Genomic DNA, 16,262 nt, shown 5'->3' on the forward strand with positions numbered 1-16,262 from the left:
TTTGTTCGTTCCATCCTATGAAGGCTTTTCGACGGTAATTTTTTTGTCCTTAATCGTGTAGAACTGTTTACAGCAGCGATGGCAAATAGGTGATTCGTTAAACAAAGTCTGCCCGATATTTTCACTTTTGATTGATACAGTTTCATTTTGAACCATTTGTTCACAGGTTGATGCTAAAAATGTAAGGACTCTTCTCAAAATAGATATCCCCTAGCAATACGAATCGAAAAGTTATTTTCTATTTTGCGATCCGGTGCTTCGTTATCGAGATATAAGCAGTTAAAACTTTTTTGTTTCTAGACGTATAGTGCGCGCGCAGTCGAACGATCAGCTGACTGTAATACAAAATGGCTCGCACTGGGATTTCTATTGGTAAACTTTAATTACTTATATCTAAGTAACAATGCTCCAAAATGAAAAATGGTAAACAACTTTTCGATTTATTTGTATTCGAGGAATTGATCCTGAAAATAGAACCTACATTTTTATTAACACACTGTACGTTCTGTTATATCTTGTCATGTTGATAAAATCCTATTTGCCATCTCCAGGGTGTAGTCTTCAGTTTTACAGTAGAAGCATTTTTATTTCAGATGATGAGATCATCGTTTTCATATTTTACTGTATTATATTCCGTTCAGACTAATGGTTAGGAACAACAGTCGTGGCGTTAGTTTTCATAGAGTAGGGGCACTCAGAGTCATCCACGATTATAGAATTCATTTGATTTAATATGGAATATCTTGACGAAGACTCATCTCCAGGTAACGTATCTGTGCCTTCAGCAGCAATTGCTCTTAAATATTAATATATAGTAACTTGAAAACATTTGAAAATGGATTTTCAACTGATACGGCTCCAGAACAGTTCAACGGCCATTTCATTTTACTTCGTTAACCTTACCCTAATGAGAAAAACTTTGTTTGGCAGATATACGTCGACCACTCTCCAAACACGTTTCATGAAGTGTACGTGGAGTATGTGATATGTTATCATAGAGGATGTGCAGAAGAAGTACATTTCTTTAAAAATGTGTTAATAATTCAGGTGGGGCACGCCATGGTATGCATTACCACTTGAAGTTGAGAAATTTTTGCTATTGATACTGCAAACAACTCAGAAACTTTGCACTCCTACGTAAACATCATTTACGTTCCATCGATGCAATAATTCGTCGTAGTAGCGTTGCAGTGCTCTAAGACAGTTATTTATCAACCATCTTTTGACCTTTTCTATATTTTTTTTTAAGTAAGATTGAATTTACCTATCTTTTAACGCCCGATGCTTTAATCACTAATCACACCTATTGAACTATCCGCTATTCTTTAAAAAAGGATGGTTGATTACATGTTGTACAAAAAATATTAATTCTTATATGTGAAATATCTATTTATAACATTAACGTGACCCCTTAAGCTACGATTTAAGTTCCTACATCTTGGGACTAAAATTTGAAGTTTACATTTGGCCCTAACAATACGCCACGGGCCAGGCTCGTGATTATTAGTTTTGTCCCAACTATCCGACCACTAGGCTCACACGTGGTTGTAGCTTAAGGGGTTAAATAATTATATATGAATTAAGTAAAACCAAAGTTGTGTTTCTTTGCCATTAACTTGACTTTTTCTTTTTATTTCAGGTAAGTCACTCAACTTATAGACGAGCCTACAGCTAAATACCAAAATAATTCCTCCTCACAGGTATTTATAATTGCTGTTCTTTGCTAATGAAAGGAATTGAATATTACATAAATTCCCAATTTTCCTTTTATTCGACGGCAGTGTATATTATTATAATCAAATAACCGACATGAACAAATAAATATTCATCCCTTGTTCGAATTATTATTTACTAACATGTAACAACGTATGTGTTGATTCACTATTCGGGTGAATAATTACTAATAGTTAGGTTTGGTCTGTAAATAAAATTGTTTAAACCGTGTAAATCTAACTCTTATTTAAATTTCTACGTACCTGCATTTCCAAGAAGGAATGTCTATCTTTACTCCTCAAAGGAAGCCAAGGTGTGTCCGCGGTGACGCCTGCTCCACGTAGTGTCCACGTCGATTCTGAAAGCGAACGGTGGCGATAAAAATTCTACACCCCCTTGTTGAAAAATGGGCGGACAATGAAAACATTTATGGTCTCTTGATTTTCTTGAATGTCCTATTCCATTCCCTAAACTTTTCACGGCAACGGTAATCAAATCAATCGGTTTCCAGCGGAAGTCTGTAATTTGAGGGAATAATATTCCAGTGTTGGGTACAAGCGTGGCATCGGAAATTCAAGGCGAAAAGGCGACAACGTGAATAAAATATGATGCCGAGGTGTAGTCGAACGATGCCTCGGGTTTTGCGCTCAGACGTTCCTCGGCTTCGGACGACGAAATGGATCAGTTCCAAACACAGTACAGCACCTACTATTCCACGCTGTGCATCACAGGGCTATGGCCCTTCGACAATTCGATCTTCGTGAAAGCTCAGAGGATAACTTTCGCTCTCATTATATTCAGTTGTATCATAGTCCAGGTGATAACATGTCTGTATTTTTGTACTTCGTTGTGTGTGTTTTATGAAACACTTATGCAAAAGGAATTGATTGTGTTTTTCACTTGTGTTCCACAGTACCAAACCTGTTTTGATTGGTTTTTTGAATTATTAATACGTGACAAATTCTATTAGTGACGGATCTTGACTGATCTTGAAGCTAATTGTTTGAGTCTGCCGCCATGCCGCTATGCAATTTTATGGAATACTTGTTTCGATGAAATTTATTGTGTTTTATTTCCTTACCCCACTGCAAAGCCTGTTTTGATTTAATATTAATTTAATCGGAACTTGTCAGAGATAGATCTAGAGTCTAGATTTTAGACTCTGCAAGGCTTGAAATTAATTTATACAGACTTCCTTGAGCTCTTCCTATTTTTGGAATATTTTATGAGAAATACTATTATTATGAACAACTATTTACACTCATATAAATTTATTATGAAAGATCTTTAAATGTCTGCCCGGTGTTTGCGTTTGATCATATGTTAGCAAATGTTCAATTTTTTCAATCATTTTTACATTTTTCTTAATTTGAAGCTTCGTTAATTTCGCACTAGATTCTCTCTCTAATGTTTATAATAACAAAGATGTTGTAAATTTGTGTGTTACTTATTTTCTTGAAGGATCATACTTCTTTATTGCTGAGCTCCTTAATTGCGGACTAACAAACGAAATATTTTTCCAGATCGGTTTGTTAACTACCTCTGATTTTACCTCGAAGGACGTGGTGACAGCGTTATCGTTCACTTGCCCTATGTTGTTGTTCTTTTCACGATACGTTGGTTTTATCCACAGTTTTCCAGTCGTAAGTCATCAATCACGACATGGACTACTTTCAGCTCTCGAACTCAATTTTTTTTTTCCATGTTTTACAACATCAAGGCACGGGGTCTGACACCTAGTCACTCTGTTTGAAGATTTTAACGCGCAGAATTTGAAACAAAATCATAATAAAAGTTTATTTTATTGTTTTTCTGTTGCCCGTAGATAAAATTTGTCTATAATAGCATACAAACTGATTACGATACGCTGAAACAACCGGTTGAAAGGAAGATATTAATGGAGCATATCGATCTCTCAAAACGTACTGTCCTCATCTTCTTACGTAAGGCGTTCAATAAACATTTTTTCCTCGATATTTCACGAAGAATTCCCTGTGGCCACTTGAATGAATGCAAGTGTTACTCCTAGCCCTAAGTCCTACCAAAGGAACGTCAGAAAACAGCCCCAAACAAAGATTCAAATATATCAGCTCTCTCCAACTACAAAAATATCTTAAACAGTCGTTTCATACACATCCACCTACTTATAATATTCGTCCCAAGTCCATTAATACCAAATCTGTGTTCTAAATTCTAGGGGCGTGTTGCTTAGGAATCGTTAGCATTGTGTCACTGTTATCCTTCCCAATAGTGTTCAACATCCTGTTACCCCAGAAAGAATCGCGAAACAGGTACCTAAAACTCCTAGGATTCATCGTTAATCAGGACAAGTATGTCGATTTGGTAACCCTGCACGTCATACTGACGACTGGGATTGGATTGTTGGTGATAACGTGCACCGAATCGACGCTCTCCGTTTGCGCGTACTACATATGCGGACTGTTTCAAATTACTGGGTACACGATCGTGTTTGGAAATCGTACTTGTTACGGAGATTTAGTAATATCTCTTTACCTTCTAGTTATCGCGTACGAAGCACGATTGCAGACGCAGCCAAATGGGTCGACGTTTCAGAGGGTGGCGTGTCGGATTACAGTGGCATTCGTGAGGCTGTAACAGTACACAAAAAATGTATTAAGTTGGTAAAATTCGTTTGAAACTCGTAGCAATGATTTCTATACTAGACTACCATAAAGCTTGATTTTATGCTAATCTAGGCTGGGCACCACGATTATTTTATTAGCACGTCAAGTAGTGACGTCACGGCGAAACCCAATCTAATGGCACCATAAAGATGACCTGAAAGAAAGAAAGTTGTAGTAGGGGGTTGCTGTATCTTTTTTTAACAAAGGTAGATGGAGGATAGAGGAAAGTTATGACTGCGTGCCATGAAAATCCTCTTCTCTATACGTTTTCTAGGAGTGAGATGGCGACTCTCGAACTACATTTAACCCTTTGCACTCGAGAGGTGACTCTCAGTCACCACTTGGTTTCCTTTAGGTTTCATTTCTTTGGAACTCGAAGTTTCAATAAAATGATTGTCGTTGAGGCAAAGGTGACCTGATTCTCAAATCTCAAATTAGAAATCTCATTTTCGAAGTCAATCTGAGCTTAGTATTCGTGACAATAGACTGCTAAGATATATACCAGAAAAAAGGGCCTCGAGTGCAAAGGGTTAAACTTGAGTGTCGTCCTTTACAGTGGCGCCACTAATTGACGTGCACGCCGTGTGCTGAAACGATCGACTTGCCCAGCCCTTGTCACAAATTCTACTTTCTAAATGCGTCTTATTCTCTCGTGTATGCTTCTGATATTATTATCTGGTGAACCAATAGTATCATCACGATATGTCCTTAAACACAGGATTATCAACGAACTAGTGACGAAGATGATGGTGTCTTATTTAGTAGCGATTCTACTGGTTGTAATGTCGTTCGGTGTAAACCTATACCATGTAAGTATCATTAGCAGTAACTTTTTTCTCTTGGAATATTTTTACACTTTACAATCTTGTTATACATAGGAGTACTTTGAAACGTTCCAAGTAGCAGTGAAATTTTGTTTAACGCGGTGACTATCGTGTTTGTTACTAGTAAAAGGCTCTTGGAATTTATAGTCAACAAACTCTGATACATGGATTTTTATATTTTAACACTCCAGTTTGAGCAACCATCGAGACTCTATACATAGAAAACTTTTCGTGGCTTTCAAAGAAATTAATATTATTTTTAGGTTTCTTTAAGCCTACTTATCATTAAAACTTCATTCTGTGTGATCAGTGTTTTCTAGGGTACGTGGAAATGGGTGATCCACAAGAACTTGTTCTTTCCACCGTAATAGTGTCCATCCATGTAGTAATCATGTTCTTGAATAATCTTAGTGGACAGCTTCTAATCGACAATAGTCGGTGCGTCTTTTACGAAACGTGAGTTGTGATTACTTTGAACAGTTGATTGCACTTTAAAATGTCTTCTCGTGTACATGGTAATTCATGAATGTGCAAGTGCGTGTATGACGATGTTAACGTAACGCCTTTTTAAAACGTAGATACAATTCCATGTGGTATCGTACTCCACCGAGTATGCAGAAACTGGTCTTGATGATACTGCATCGTAGTTCGATCGATTCTGCGTTTAACCTTTCCAATTTATTTATTCCATGCTTCGAAGGCTTTTCGGCGGTAATATTTTGCGCTTTTTAAAGTGTTTACAGCAGTGGTCGGCAGGCATCTGTGAATCTGGGTCGGATTTTATAAACAATGTTTGGTTTGCGAAATTTTTGAATCAGTACTACTTATACAGTAGCAACTTTTATGAATTTAGTACAATGTTGACATTCTGAATCTTGTCAAGTGATTTACTTCTCCGTTAAATATAAAAGTATGAAATCTTGCCTAATTTTACATATTCTAATTTTTTCAATGTTAAATTCGCAGGTTATTGATTACCGACTACTGATCTGTAATTGTCAATTCTACATTAAATGCATTAACATTTCAGATGTTGAGCACGTCGTTTTCGTACTTTACTATGCTATATTCGACTCAGCCGAGAGGTTAGATCTAATCATCTTCCTTTGAACGATAGACCTTCATTCGTATGATAAACTGTAGTTCGTATGTTAAAATGTCTAGTTCAAAGTTGGAGACATTGTCAATTGCATTTTATACAATTTTTATGTATTACTAGTAAGTCATTAAGTTAATTATCAAAGTAAATAAATAAGTACCCTCTCCCTCACAAGTCCCTCCTCTTCTTCCTCTAACTCACTGTATAGTAAGTACCATGTGATTTCCTATTGCACAGTGTGATATTTTTATATGGGGGTTGAATAAGTATGCAATAAATAAGGTTACATTTGTAGGTAAGTTTCTTAAATAATCGTGTTTGAAATTAAAGATGGACTTGTGAATAATACTACAGGAATATATAATAGTTACATAATACGATAATAATAGTTAGTGTAGTAGCTTAAAAATTTCAAGTTTAGACAAATTTTTCTGTGTAACTACGTATATTGAAAAGATCAAGACTGATTTGAATGCGTTTGTTGTCTGACTCGATGCATCGATTTTCCCTTACGTGCTGGCGTTCCTTCTATGACATACTTTCCCTCCCTTTCGCAGGGAATCGATATGTCCTGTGACACACTCAGGCGGCTGACCCTTTCTACTAGTGACCCTGTCAAGAGGTTACTATCAGGGTGTCTCAGAAATAATTACATTGCTTTAATCCCATTGCTGTTATTATTTTTAAACTCTCAGTATCTTAAAAAAAAAATCTGGCATCCGTTTGCATTGTTATTTATTTACAGAACGTAAGAAAAAAGTAAAAATTTTAATATTTTGCTCATTTATTCCAAAAGAAAACAGTTTTATAATTGAAACAATAATTAGTGTATTAGGTATTTCAGAGGTTGCAATTATTTTTAGAACAATAATAGAATTCTTCCATTTGTCATGTTTCAAATTATTATTTGTCGCAATTTAAAAATGCGCAGACATTTCTGAGATAGTCCACGATTCGTTCGTCATTTATTTGAATTTAATTTTGTAGCATACGTGCGAAGGTAATGAACTCGACAGATTGCAGTCCAAATTTAATTTAAATTACACTTTAATAACTGTTTAATACTAGTTACTCTTACTTCCATTAAAAAGCTTTTAAACCTCCTCGATTGTAAATTAAGTACTGGCACGCTTTCGAGTACCTAAATACGTCGTAATTAAAAGAAAATTACATTCCGTTTGTACAATTAATTATGCGCTTCATCTTTTGCATGTTTCATTATAGTAAACAAGCTTATAGAAATTATTCTCTTTTTGTCAAAGCCGGACAGTTTTGTAGAATAATGAACAGGAAAGTACGAATGAATATTTCACAATTTTTATGTGGTGTACACATATACAGATTTATAATATCTACATCTAATTGGTCCCTTCGGTTGTAATATCACAGAAATTCATATCTAACAGTGCTCTTCGATTGCATCTTTATATTATCATTTCCAAGATTTTCTATGTAGAATAATCTTTCCAAAAGCTTTCTACGATTAAATTAAATTAATTTCTTATTGACTCTAATTTTTCTTTCTCCGCAATCCTTGAAAATGACCACATACTTGTAGCCGAGAACAACTCTTAACGAGCCTATAACAAAGGAAACGTATATTCTTCCACCCCTATCAAACTATAATTTGAAATGTGTTTTAATTAAGCTTTTTTGGGGTCAAGTTCAAGGAACCCATGTTCATTTAAAACCAGGACTCGTTCCCCTCGAAATTCAAACGACTCTGTCCACCACTCGCGCTATCGTCCCCAAATCGATCCAGCCACTACCATTAAATACCCATGATGGGAACGACATTGCCTGCCACCCTGCACAAAGTATACAATTTTGGCTCGTATGCAACATTTAAAACGTCAGTGGCGGACAATCAGAGGGAAATTGTGCGCTTGCGTCGTCCTTGCCGAATAGAAGGGGTGTCTGAACTCCGAGGGTTCACTACCCTCTTACTAAAAAAATGCCTCTTAATTTCTCTCAATATTTTTCACTTTCTCGGAGACACTCTGGAGCCATCGATCGTGCAAATTATACCAGCTATCGATCACTTTCGTCTGGCCCCACGACACGTTCAACCATTATAGCGGGGGCTGAAACCATATAAAGGGGTTGCGCGATCGATTGCATCGCACTCGCGTTTCCGACTTCACAGGAGGATGTACTGCGTCCAAAGTTTCGTCTACGCGTCCAAAAAGAGGCTTTTGTCGATGGCTGACTTGCGGTCGGGTTTATCTCTGGGTAATTCGTATGCTTCGAGTGATCTTCCGCGAGAGTGTTCGGGTTTCCAGTTGCTGCGCGAAGATTGGGACCGAGTGACGTTCAGAGGGATTGTTTTCGCGGTGGTGTGATGCTGTCGATAGTTCGTGTGATCAAGATCGACGGCGAAATTAAATTGGTGAACGGTGAAACCAATTGGGAACGACGATGGTCAAAGTAAACGTGTTCATGGTCAGGGGCGTTTCAAGTATTCCCGATGGTCTTGAGATGTAATTTTTGGAAATGGTTTTACGAAGTGGGGTTACGACGATCGAATTCATTGCAGGATAGAGTACTTTTAGGAGGGTTCAGTTGGATAGTTGTTTTACCTCGACGAATCGAGAATCAAGCACGAACTTAAGTGAGAAAGTTTACCCAGAACGAAAAAGGTGCATATTTAAGAATTTTTTTGGGACAAAAGGAAAATTTTCTGGTGATAAATTCAAAGATATTCGAAGGAACGGTTCTTAGTGCATGCGTCGCAATGTTTGTATTTAAAAATATCTTGTTATTGTTTACAAGAGTATTTCACGATCACTACTCTGTCTCAGTGCTTGGTTTTCTGAAATTGAAAAATGCAGCATTTTCAATTTTCAATAATGTATTAAATTAAGTTTTCTCGAGCCAGGTTTTTGAAAAAAATAATTTTGCGCAAAATGGCAACGACTGACACATGTTGAGGGTGGGAGGTGCCTTTGAAAATCATAGCAATGTTCAAGAATTTTCTATTTGAATACTATTGACTTAAAAGTGATAATGACTTAAAAAAATCATGTTTGCTTAGATTTTTAAAATAAAATAGCGATCCTGGAGCCTTACACTACATTCAAGGCTTGCATAAAATGATTTTTTTCCAGTCTAAACAAATTTTATCCAGCAGTGAATTCGAAAGTCAAAAAGGACTTCACAAAACCATCCCCCAAAAAATGGTAACTTTTGCAATTGTTAGAAATACTTAGAAACTTTAAACATTCTGTATATTACACGGGGTGACAGGAACCACTTTGATACTCCGTAAGTAGCAACTCTAGTAACGATTGGTTCACATACATGTACTGTTTCGAGGTATCTATAACTCCTAACTTTCAATTAAACAATGTTCTATTAGACAGTTGCACTTGGACATGTAAATATAATACTATCCAAGCAACATCATAACGTTGTCCATTGTTCTAAAATTTTACCAACAAGTCTGTATGCTTTACGATAAATAATACTTTTACCATTACGATAATATAGTTGTTCGACTTTTCTCCATCCTCTCGAGAATTTAATTCCTCACAACTTTCGCGCTCCAAGTCGTCTTCCCCGAACAATACTTCCACTCCCAATGAGAACTATATTGATCAACGACTGAAATAAAACTGACCACGAATATTCTGCGTGAAAAGAAACCAGGATTAATATTTACAGTCCTTGAATTCTAAAAAAAGGGTGAAACTGAAGAGAAGTGTTCGCTGGGCAACCCTCGATACTATACTGTAACGAACATTTCCCTCGTTGCAACTTGTTGCGATCACACCAGCGTTGATTATGAATTCATAAAGGAAGGTGACTAGCTGGAAAACAGCCACATATAACGGCGTAATATAGTAAAGTATCCGGATATTTCCAAGAAACATTTTGTCGTCTCGTGGTACTTTTGCGAATCGATACGCGACTGGTATCCGTTGGTGTATAATTTCGATACAGTTTGCTGTGAATTTTCCTGAAAAATTCGAAAAGAGGTAATATTTTATCAGAATCCGTGGGGGCTGGGAAAACTGAGACCCAGACGTATTTTAACCTTCGACCGAGCATGGACTTCTCTGGCTATCGTTACTGCAAACTCGGCCATAAACTCCTCGTATATCTGGGACTCTGGAATACGAATGCTAGATGGCCAGAAAAGATTAAAAGATTCTATTTCCCCTATTGTTTTTTAATGTGCTTCGTTCTCCAGGTAATGTCACTGTTTTCGATTATTCAAATTAATAACATGCTTGTATAGATAAAACATCGATAGCCAGTTATAGCATAGTTTCTCTTTTAATAAACGTTTCGAACGTTTGCTTATGTTTCTCTTTGGTATAATATTTAACAAAATTGATTAAAATTAAATGAAATTGTAAAAAAATATATCGCGTTATGAAACTAATCGATAGTCTCACAAAAGAATCTTTTATTACTTCATTTAGCCTTTGTTATTTAGACTTACATATATTTTTATATTTTATTATATTCTATTTATATCAACTTATATACATACTTTTCATATTTTTTTTATTTCTTTAGTGCAAGTTGTCCTTCATAGAGTTCTATCAATTACTGTAATATATTTTTGACTCATTTCCAAGGTCCAATTTTGTCATTCATTATACTGAAGAAGTCTCGTTTTTAGAGAAGAACAAACTACTTTGCACTTGTCAAAGATTATGATACTTTTAGATGATCGAGATATTTTTGAACGAAAACGATTTGCATGAGGTTTTAAGATCAGTAATATGGCTCACGGGCGTGTATGTGTTCTTCGACAAATATTTAATGATGTACCTTCACATGGATGGAGTAAGCAACCAATACAAACTTTTATTCTGATTTTTAATTCTTCCATGTCACCACTGGCACTTTTTGTAGCGACAGTACAAATTTTGTTATAACGACCTTTAGATGATATTTGAAAAATTTTTAGTCTAAATTGTTAAAATTGCATTCCTATGCCATTGCCAGCGCGTACAACTACTATAATTTAAAGGAAATTTTTAAACTATGGAAATAATTATTCGATATAAGCTTAAATATTACTATAGGCAGCATTATATTTGAAGTTTGTTAAAACACTAAAGCGTTACTGCAGAATGTGTCAGATTTATCATGAAACAAGCACTTTACATTGGCGACACTCATCAACTATGTGCGCAACAGGTGAGAACGTTTTTCTGCTGCATTCAATACGACTGGAACACTTTACGGAACGTTGATGAGTATAACATATTAAAGAAATACGCCGAACACGGTAAACTTCTCTGGACGTTGTTAATAAGTAAGAGCAAATTTAACATTTTTCGAAACCACTTCTATTCTGAATTTTTCGCAAATTTGTTTTTAAGGATGTACATTACGAGCTGTAATCCGTGAATAGTGTAATAATGGAATATGTTACTCGTGTTGTATATTTTATTATTATTATGAATATATTAATTTTCTATATTTTCACAATGAAAATCAATATTTGAAGTGATTTGAATATTTAAATATCATTAATCAAACATTCATATTTGATTCGAATATAAATATAATAAAAACACCTCCTCTGATTTAGATCTTCTGCAATAGTTCTTATCTTAATATTATCTTTCATACTTGCAGTATGCATCACATCGGCTACAATTTTTGTAATCGTATTCGAATTTTCACCGAGTAGTATTAGCAAAGTCTTGGCACCATTCTACGAATCTCGTCTCCACAAGTTTGCAACCAAAACGGAACATATTCTTAATATAAAGAAGTATTACTCTACTATTTCTTTCTACCTAGCTACTACCATCATAATGGGTATGGTGACAGTAACAGCCTCCGAAATATTGATGATTACGTTAATATTCCATTGTTGTGGAATGTTCGAGGTTACTAGGTAAGATAATTTGGTTACAACATTATTGTATGAGTATTATTTCACATATAATTAGCGTACAGAATACTTAATATTTCTTCCTAGCTATCGCATACAGAAAGCGATCAATGAAAACGATGAACGTTTGATTTTGATCAAATTAATCGAAGCAGTGATAACACACCAGAGAATCATCAAGTTGGTATTTTCACAATCAAAAAGTGTATGTGTCAGGCACGATTGATTTCTTAGAATTTCTTAGAAATTTTATCATAACATACTTCCAAATTCAGTAAAAATAATATATATATTTTTTGAGGATCTCTATAAAGTATTCAGTTCCAGAATTAGAATTTCTAACGAAGAGTTGACCATTCGTGGTTTCGAAATGTGTATTATTTTTATTTTGTCGCAAACATTCATTCTATCAAACGTGAACTTCAATTTTAATGCTACCATCAATAGTTTAATAATATTTTATTTTGAAAGGTATGTCCATTCCCTAGAAATATGCTTCGCTATGTCTTATTTTATTCTACTTTTGCTGGGTGTTATTATGAACACCCTGACTCTATACTGTGTGAGTACGTCTTGTATTTGATTATTTTTTTCATCTGAATATATCAGAACAACAATAACCAGCGCCTTTCTTCACTTATATTTGTGTGAAAATTGTTCAATACCATTGATTTGGTATCAAAAGTATAATTCCGTTCATTTATTTTTATTTAGTTCGCGCAAGCTGTAATAATGAGAAAGAATGTTCTGATTATTTCGGAGTCAGTTCTTTTCTTGATTTATCAGCTTTACTACCTATTCATAGGCAACTATATGGGACAAGAATTGATCGATCGTTGTTTCGACATTTTAACAAATACGTGCGTATTACAATGTTGGAAGAACTTCGTTAACATGCCGTGTAATGATACGTTATGTTCCATATTCTGTTATTTGAGTATTTCTGCTCTATTTTTTATTTAGTACTTACTTCTCTTGAGTCTTTGCACTTATTTGTATGTTCATATTAAAAGAAATTCTCAGAGTGCAAAGGGTTAATTCAACTCGTTAAGTGTTTCCTTTCTGCAGCCTGAAAGATCTTTGCAGGCATTAACTTCTGATTTCTATAAATTGAATTAAAATCTCCACTGTGTAACATTTAAATTAGATAACAAATCTCCAGTAGAAACCCGTCTGAAAAGACTTTTCAATCAAACTGGAACCAAAATTCGATGTCTTTTATCCTATGAAGTTCTTTCACCCTGGAAAATTCAAAGAAAATTTATTTGTCAGTAAAAATCAATGTAACACAATCTTTTTTACACTTAGACATTTGACATAGTACACATTTTTTTTTTACTGTAACAAATAAAATTCTGTAATGAAACGACATAACAAGTAAAGTTAATTCTCTTTGCAGCTCTAATTTGTGCGAATGTTACAGATACGATACGCAATGGTACGCGATACCTTTACCCGCCCAAAAATTAATTGTACCAATTATGCAAAGAAGTTTAAAGTGCACCATAATTGTACTGGGCAAACTCTTCACGCCGTCATGTCGTGGCTTTTCGACGGTAACGTGTCCGAAAGTAACGTGTTCTCGATCAATTCGATCCATTCTAGTTAATATTTACTTCCAGATATGCAGCATGCTGTTGTCTTACCTAACGTTTTTATGCTCAATTAAACAATAAATATCATTATAAACAGTGGGAAACTTATACTCGAGACACTCGATAAAACATTTACAGCAATAAATATATGTACACGTAACACAGTTGTACGATAAATTCGACCGAATGCTTTCTAATGATTAACACTTGTACTTGTTTTGATTCTTGTTTCCGTACAGGTCGCTTCAGAAAATACGCAAATGTTTTTCCTCCGCGAATTCAACGAAGAAGAATAATAAAAAGAGTTTTTGCAAAAACTGGTCATCATACTTTCTATAAACATAGGAGAGTAATACTAAAATGACTTCCAACTTTGAAAGTAGGTTAAGCAGGAGAAATGTTTGCACGAACTTACTCTGTTCTTTTGTTTACTCATTTCTCCGTAATTACGCCTACATTGTACTAAACGCGCTGTGCATACTTTAACACACGAATACGTCGTTACTGATGACAAAAGGAAATTTAAACGAATGAAACAATTCACATCGAACGATTCGTTTAACTGTTCTATCGAACAAGCGTCGTGAATAAATAATTACACTTTCGTTTTATGTGGTATGTATTATTCGAATGAAAATTTTAACTATCTGGATCATAAATTGCAGAATGCATTTTCTGAATCTGAATTGCTCTTGCAGCAATTGCTGCATCAGTATAAATTTTCCATACGAAACGTGAGAATTCGGATGGGGATTTTGGAATATGTTTGACTGTGTGCGGATGGCCTCTAGATTTTCAAATAAACCATAGCTATACATAAGAAATATTATGGATGGGTTTTGCTGTTTCCATAAAAGAACGCGAATATACGTGGAATTCAGATATACGAACGTACGTGTCTCAAATGCATCCAGGGCAACGAATATACTCGGGAATACGAACATACGTGACTCACATTTGCCGCGTAAAGCATGATCTGTCAGATTGCGTGAGTAAGTTCTAGGCAGAATGTTCAGATGCATGATACAGCTGTGACTGATTTTATACACGAACCTTCTGGCGGTCGGGCGTAAATCGATCTGCAGTTAAATTCTACGAAGAAATTTCATTAGTTTCTATGAGAACGCAAGATTAGTTCTCGTCTTGAAACACAAACATTCTAATCTCCGATTGCCATCAGTCACGTTATTCTCTTTTACTAATCTGAATCAGACCTTAGTGTTCAAAGAAATCAAAAATGTGCAAACATTCACTCGCAACGTCTACTCGATCGAATGGTTACTCGATTAAAATCGTCTTCGTTCGACGTGGAACATAATTTTAATATACGAGAATCGTTCAACCCTTTGCACTCGAGGACTTTCTTTTGGGATCTACCAGCAACTCAAGATGCTTCCTTAACATTCTACTGCCACGAATACTAAGCTTAGATTGACTTCGAAGATGAAACCTCTAATCTGAGATTTGAAAATCAGATCACCGTTACCTCATCAACAATCATTTTATTGACACCTCGAATTCTAAAAGAATTAAAGTCCCACTTATTATTGTATTATTGTCCTACTTATAAAAACGTTCTAAGTAAACCATATATAAAATTTACATCGTACGACGTCCATCAAATTAGGTAGCGAATGTCTTGGTTTCATCCATGTCACGACAAAGATCCAGAAATGATTAATCGTTCGCGATGCCGTATCCAGCCAGTCGCGAGAACTCTTTCAATGCCTCTCATTCAACGTGTACGATCGTGGCGTGCAAACTGTGGCCTCTTTGGAACGTATACACGCTCCCGAGAACTGGGAGCAACTTGTTGCGCGATCGAACGACAATAAGCGAGTAAAATACACCAGAGGAGGCCATCCACTTGTGGCACCGACGACCACGCAAAATAGGTTGACGCTGGAAGGAAATTGTCGACATTAAGTTTCCATAACTGTGGGAAAAAGATCGTCTGGTTGGCGAAGACGATATTCGAAAGCAGAGAGACTCGAAGCGTTTCCCCAAACACGAGAGGCTAGCGTGCCTCCCCCAACATGTAATTTACTACTGTTCTTGGCGCGCGACAGTCGCGCGTCGAGGAAATACATTGTATCGTCGCGACTCGTATGACGAACACTATGCAATCATGGCGCCCGCTTTTGTTTTTCTAAATTGTATTTTTCTTTGGGGTTCATTGCCATTGAAATAATTCTTAAGTGTAAGCGACGATAATTACTCTTTAAATTTATATAGCTAATAATTAAATATGAAAGAGCTTTACAAAAACTGCAAAATGATATACAACACTTGAACAAAAAGTAATTTTAATGGCTGCAAAAAATTGCACAAACTGAGAAAACATAAAAAAGGCACGAAATTACCACATACTTCCCATGACATTCCCCTCTAAGATTGACACTGCTCTCCATCTGAAACACGAATGAAAAATCCGCATAAAAGAACAATCCACGTGAGCACAAAGGGACAAGAATAATACGAAATACCTTTTTTAAAAACCACCAGTTCTTCTAGTACACATTTGCA

At 35.6% G+C, this 16,262-nt stretch overlaps 2 protein-coding genes and 2 long non-coding RNA genes across 6 annotated transcripts in view; 3 read left to right on the top strand and 1 right to left on the bottom strand.

Moving 5' to 3' along the window:
* Positions 1 to 1,068, top strand: LOC128889246 (uncharacterized). The gene is made up of 3 exons (XR_008460391.1): positions 1 to 34; positions 594 to 764; positions 931 to 1,068. It is a non-coding gene; the product is annotated as an uncharacterized LOC128889246 (long non-coding RNA).
* Positions 1 to 16,262, top strand: part of LOC128889207 (mannosyl-oligosaccharide 1,2-alpha-mannosidase IA) — a 546,492-nt gene that overhangs the window by 493,279 nt on the left and 36,951 nt on the right. The window lies entirely within an intron of this gene.
* LOC128889253 (uncharacterized) lies at positions 1,996 to 15,988 on the bottom strand. The gene is made up of 4 exons (XR_008460398.1): positions 15,340 to 15,988; positions 4,403 to 4,512; positions 4,228 to 4,323; positions 1,996 to 2,071 (listed from the first exon to the last, which is right to left on the bottom strand). It is a non-coding gene; the product is annotated as an uncharacterized LOC128889253 (long non-coding RNA).
* Positions 2,605 to 6,326, top strand: LOC128889226 (uncharacterized). 2 transcript variants are annotated; one of them, XM_054146677.1, is made up of 8 exons: positions 2,605 to 3,356; positions 3,539 to 3,656; positions 3,911 to 4,169; positions 4,235 to 4,351; positions 5,077 to 5,167; positions 5,493 to 5,638; positions 5,761 to 5,893; positions 6,213 to 6,326. In XM_054146677.1, the coding sequence occupies exons 1-8, from the start codon at positions 3,306 to 3,308 to the stop codon at positions 6,270 to 6,272; spliced, it is 975 nt and encodes a 324-aa protein (XP_054002652.1). In that variant the 5' UTR covers positions 2,605 to 3,305; the 3' UTR covers positions 6,273 to 6,326. The 2 variants fall into 2 exon arrangements, with proteins under 2 accessions (XP_054002652.1, XP_054002653.1); XM_054146678.1 differs by lacking the exon at positions 4,235 to 4,351 and having other exon boundaries at positions 3,911 to 4,043.

Source organism: Hylaeus anthracinus, unplaced genomic scaffold (assembly GCF_026225885.1).
Source record: "Hylaeus anthracinus isolate JK02 unplaced genomic scaffold, UHH_iyHylAnth1.0_haploid 11997, whole genome shotgun sequence".
NCBI classification, from domain to species: domain Eukaryota; kingdom Metazoa; phylum Arthropoda; class Insecta; order Hymenoptera; family Colletidae; genus Hylaeus; species Hylaeus anthracinus.

Excerpts from the sequence above, each read along its gene's own strand:
- LOC128889226 (XM_054146677.1), top strand. The coding sequence starts at position 3,306 with ATGTTGTTGTTCTTTTCACGATACGTTGGTTTTATCCACAGTTTTCCA. Across the intron at positions 3,657-3,910 it reads TACTGTCCTCATCTTCTTAC|GGGCGTGTTGCTTAGGAATC; the intron begins GTAAGGCGTTCA and ends TCTAAATTCTAG. Across the intron at positions 5,894-6,212 it reads GCTTCGAAGGCTTTTCGGCG|ATGTTGAGCACGTCGTTTTC; the intron begins GTAATATTTTGC and ends TTAACATTTCAG.